The sequence below is a fragment of the Phaethon lepturus genome, unplaced genomic scaffold (assembly GCF_000687285.1).
Source record: "Phaethon lepturus isolate BGI_N335 unplaced genomic scaffold, ASM68728v1 scaffold37832, whole genome shotgun sequence".
NCBI lineage: Eukaryota > Metazoa > Chordata > Aves > Phaethontiformes > Phaethontidae > Phaethon > Phaethon lepturus.
This window is the reverse complement of record NW_010525002.1, coordinates 76,648-81,660: the sequence shown is the minus strand read 5'-3', so window position 1 is coordinate 81,660 and position 5,013 is coordinate 76,648. Positions and strand designations below refer to the sequence as shown.

Genomic DNA, 5,013 nt, shown 5'->3' with positions numbered 1-5,013 from the left:
CATTCCTGCATATTCCAGTATCCTTTCTTAACATGCGTGTCTTCTTTTTTCTCCCCCCGCTTTTCCCCATTAGGGCCATTCTCTCAGTGATGGGTTGGATGAAGTCCAAAAGGCTGAGATGAAAGCCTACATGGAATTAGTCAATAACATGCTCTTGACAGCGGAGGTACAGCAAACCATAGCAAATCCACACACTTACATAAGTGATTATAGGCAAGAAAAGCTGTAGGATTTTTCCCTGTATTGGAAATACTGCTTGTTCTTAGATTAGGTCATCAACTTTTGAGGTGAAAGGAGGTAGGAATAAATTTTCTGGACCCTATGGATTGCTTGCTGAAATGTTCCTGTAGACGCAAGCCACGGGTATGATTCCCCTGACCTGCCTGAAACGTGTCACGTAGCTGCAGAAGGAACTGATTTCCACAGATGGAAAATGCCAGTGGCTCCTGGGATCCTCCCCTGCCCCACAGCTGGACAGGCGCCCCACTGTCAGCTTCCGCAGTGCGTGGGCTCACGCGCCTAGCGGGTGGCTGGGTTCCCTGGCGGTTTGCGTCTGTGGCCAGTTATTGTGACACAATTCCAGGCTGGGAACGGTGTCGGAAATGCTGGCAAGCTGCAGGTGGCTGCGGGCTAGTAACCTGTACACCAGGTTGTGTGCAGTGTGGGCAATGGGAGGGGGCCTTTGGTCTCACCTTGCTCCTGGTGCTGGCGAAGTACGGACTAGCAACGGAGGCTTTTGCCTTCCAGTTTTTATTTGTTTTCTGTGTTCAGAGGCCTAACAGAACAAATGAAATGGAAATTTAATCTAATGTAGAAAAGAAAATTCTAGTAGAATTTTCTAGGGAGAAATATTATCTCTGTATTCTCCTTTATTAGGAAGTTTTAGTAAGTGTTCTTTCTGTTCCTAGCTCTATCTGCAATGGTGTGATGATGTTACAGTAGAGGAGGTGAGTGGTTCTGCAGCATTTATCTTAATTAAAATTTAATGAGAAAACACTTTTGCTCACAATTGCAAGTCCCTACTCATAAATGAAACATTGAGGTTTATACCATTAATGATACAGTCTTTTCACTTCGATTTCGCTTGCATATATGTTTTAGGGAAGTTGTGTCATTACTGGAGGTGGCTGACTGCGAAGTAGATACAGGTTTTGTATGTGTTTCTGAAGTAATAGTTTTAAATGGTTATGTTGCAAACTACAAATTCTGCGCAGATAATTACAGCGTATCACACAACTCGCTTTCTCTTTTCCGGCTCCCTTTCTGATAGAAAGTTGTGAATATTAGCTATTGTGTATTTTCTTGCATGACGACGCAGTACCTTTCTGTTTCTAAACAAAGATTACTCACCCGAGGTACGGCTCCCCTTACCCATGGCCTCTTAACCGCATTTTGTCCTATCAGAAGCAATGGGAGGTAAGGCGAAAGATGAAAGCCATTGGATGGGCTGGCAAGACACTTGAACAGGTCAGTGGGAAAAGCGAAGCTTATTTCTTTTTTGTTTTCTTTTTTCTTTTTCAAGGCTTTGGAGAGTAACACTTTCTTGAAACGGATGTAGTAAAAAATATACTCTGTACTTAAAACATTATCTGGAGTCAGGTATTGGCCTTCAGCAGCAATAAATCTTAAATTATGTGCAACCTGACACAGTAGGAGGAATGATGTTTGGCCATGAGTGTACATCTCTGGTGATGTTAGTTTAGGCTGTAGTCCTGAAAATAGGCTGTAAGTTACAGCCCCCACTTCCTGTATGGCACTAATAGGCTTGCTCTGCAGGATTGCGGCTTCCCTTGTCAGAGGTCTTAAAAAAAAAAAAAAGCAAAGCAGATTTGAGGTATAAGTTAGTAGCTCTAATTAAAATGTTATGGGAAGCACTTAATCAGAATTGCTTTACATCAAATGTTAAATTAAGTAACACTTACTTACCTGCCTACTGTGTAGGTTTGACTGACTTCAACAGCTTTTAGTGTTCCAACGTTGTATGTTCCTTGTTCCCACCATCAGTGCAAATACAGCAAGGAGGTTATTTTGTTGCATTGTTGGTATTTCCTGACAATATGGATCTTTTATCTCTTGTATGTTTTGATAGGTGCTTGAAGACGTAGATCAGTGTTGTCAGGCACTCTCCCAGAGATTAGGAACACAACCATATTTCTTCAATAAGCAGTAAGTTTACTCTCTACTGAAATATTACATCCAGGAATGTGAGATATAGATATACACCCACACACGTACATACATGGAAAACTCCATTTTATTTTAATGCTACATGATTACTTGAGGAAATACAAATGTGTGACTGGACTATAAAACATGAAATTTCAGAAATAAGTAAAGTTTTAAAAGGAAAGTTTCTGTAAATTTCTGTTGTTGTTCTTTTCTAGTGATGATTTAGTTTTACTCCTGTTTGTCTTCTCTACAGAATCTACCACAACTTATGTAGGCTACAAAGGTACACCTTTATACAGTTAGTTTCTTATTTAAAATGATACGTTTAAAGCTTTACTTGTATTTCTTGGGTAACATTCTCTGCTAGGTACAGGGGAGTGGATGTACGTCATGCCATCCTGAGCAGGACGGCTTCTCTTGCCCTTCTTAAGACCAGGGGCAGGTCTGAATGAACTGTATTAGCGTGAGGGTGCCTGTGAGTTGTAAGAACTGGGGGAGAAGCTAGCCTTCCTTGTATTGATGAAGGATCAGTTGCAAAGTGAAAACTAAGATTCATATTCCCAGGGGAGAAAAAGGGAATATTTTTGAAATGTTATGGATTTAAGTAACATCACATTACATCCCTCTTGCCTCCTGTGCATAGACCAAACTAGAAATGCTCAGGTCTGGACTTCAACTAACTACATTTGGACAGGGAGATGTCTTCAAAAGGCAGCATATGGTCTTGGTTGCTTTTCTGCATGTGTCTTTGATCTTTTCCAAGTTGAGACTAGGTGGGTAGTATAAATTGAGTGGATACACAAATATACATTACAGAAGACAAGTTTGAATTGCATCTTCTCAAATAATTCTTAAACATAGTATTTCCTACATTTTCTTTCCGTATTTGTAACGGATTGTAGCGTGGGGATTTTGTTTTTGTTGTTTGTTAACCAGGCTTTCTTGGTAGAGTTTCAACCTTTAAACGTTTTAGCTGAAATACTACTAAGAAAGTATGTTTTCAGTCTGTGACTTCTGGGAGTCTGTAGGAGGCAAATAAGAAAAGCAGCCTGTTGCTGCCAGATTTAAGCTTGTTACACAAGGGTCCACATCTCCATTGGAGAGTTCTTAGTGATTGACAGATAGAAAGGCAAAAAATTTATCAGTTAAAAAACCCTCACACTGCTTACCTTGAACACTAGTGAAGAACGACTCTTAAGTTACTAATATATTTGGAAAAAAAAAAGAAAATTTATTTGCTCATGGGCTACTTATACACAAAGGTCCAAGATGACAATTCAGAAGTCTTGTATCTAAAATAAGGTAGGACTGAAAACATTCACTAGACCACTGTTTCCCAAAATACCTGTTTTCTTCTGTGTAGTCCCCCTTCAAAGAGAGCGATGTTTGCAGCTGCTGTCACCCTGGAGCTCCTTTTCTTACTGGTTGAATAGTTCCTGATTATTGAGAAGCACAAAAAGGGAATAGGGGTTTTTATGCTTCCCCACACCCTGGCTCTTTTTTTTTTTTTTAACTTTGTTTCATCACTGGGGTTTTTTTTTTATATACATCTGCAGAGGAAAAAGAAAAACCCACAGAAGACCTGATAAGCATTTGCCCATGTTACAGAAGTAAAAGGTGGAACATGGTTTGATATTGGATCAGTAACTCTGCCCCTTCTAAGAAGTGTTATTTCTACATTTCCAAGCTACCAAAAAAGTGAAGAAAGATGCCATACTAAGAACTAGCAATATACTTACATACTGTATACACAGTTTTCATGCATTTTCATGCAAAGTTCAGTGTTGCCTGGTTTCTTCCCAGTTCCTAGATAGCCACGCAATCTAAAAGTTTAGATTGTCAGAACAGCAGGGTTTTTCTTGGTCAGGACTTGCCTTCCAAAATACCTGTTCTTTTTTTTTGTTTGTTTTTACAGACCAACTGAATTAGATGCTCTGGTATTTGGACATCTGTTCACAATCCTTACTACTCAACTAACCACTGATGAACTCTCTGAAAAAGTGAAAAACTACAGTAATCTCACAGCCTTTTGCCGGCGAATAGAGCAGCAGTACTTTGAGGGTCATGACCAAGACAGCTCTACAACTCTTGCAGCCCGGTCTGCGAAGAAGTCCTTGCTGAGATAAGCGTGGTGTTTGGTGGTTGGGGTGGATTGCATTTCAGTTTGGGTTTTGTTGTTCAATGGATTAATTCTGAGGATGGAAATGTGTGTTAGCTTTTTGAAGCTGCCAAATCATTCTGGAGCAAGAAAAAACTCTAAATGCAGTTTTTGTGTTGTAAAATATACTGTGCACATTTAACCTGAAATGACTGCATGGGCACTTCCATTTTAATAGCCTGTATGCCACTTACTCTAAAGTGACCTTGGAAGAATATTGTATCTGTATTAAATAAAATACTTAAATAAGTTTCTCTCTGCTCTTTCTAAATGCCTTTCTTACTACGTTTTATGTCTATGTAATTAATGCCTGTGTAGTTAATGAGTGGGATCCTGTTGGCAGGACACCTGGAAGACAGTTGTATGGTAAACTGGTTAGAATTATTAATTATTATTAAGAATGAAAGCACTCGGAGATCTTAAGTTTGCCTGCCTCAGCCAAAATTCATTCACGAATTGGGGACAAAATGGCTTGAAGCTCTGCGGCATGCCAATGACATGATTTTTAGACAGTTCTTATTTTCTGTCAAAGTAGCTCCTGGCTGTCATTACTTCTTATGTGTATCCTGCCTCTGCTTTTATTTCTTGTTCACCTTTTGGTTTTGTATTTACATTTTTTTTCCTTCCTGCGACTTCCCAGTTTTAATCCTCAGCTTGTCTTGCTCTTTAAGACATGAATTTGCTAG

At 39.6% G+C, this 5,013-nt stretch overlaps 1 protein-coding gene across 1 annotated transcript in view; it reads left to right on the top strand.

Annotated features, from left to right (window-relative positions):
• MTX2 (metaxin 2) overlaps window positions 1-4,587 on the top strand; it is a 22,139-nt gene extending 17,552 nt beyond the window's left edge. The window contains exons 5-9 of the mRNA XM_010282616.1: window positions 74-166; window positions 909-947; window positions 1,342-1,467; window positions 2,090-2,166; window positions 4,085-4,587. Coding sequence (XP_010280918.1) covers window positions 74-166; window positions 909-947; window positions 1,342-1,467; window positions 2,090-2,166; window positions 4,085-4,295 — 546 coding nt within the window. The 3' untranslated portion in view covers window positions 4,296-4,587. The remainder of the gene's footprint in view (window positions 1-73; window positions 167-908; window positions 948-1,341; window positions 1,468-2,089; window positions 2,167-4,084) is intronic.
• Window positions 4,588-5,013: the final 426 nt, after the last annotated feature.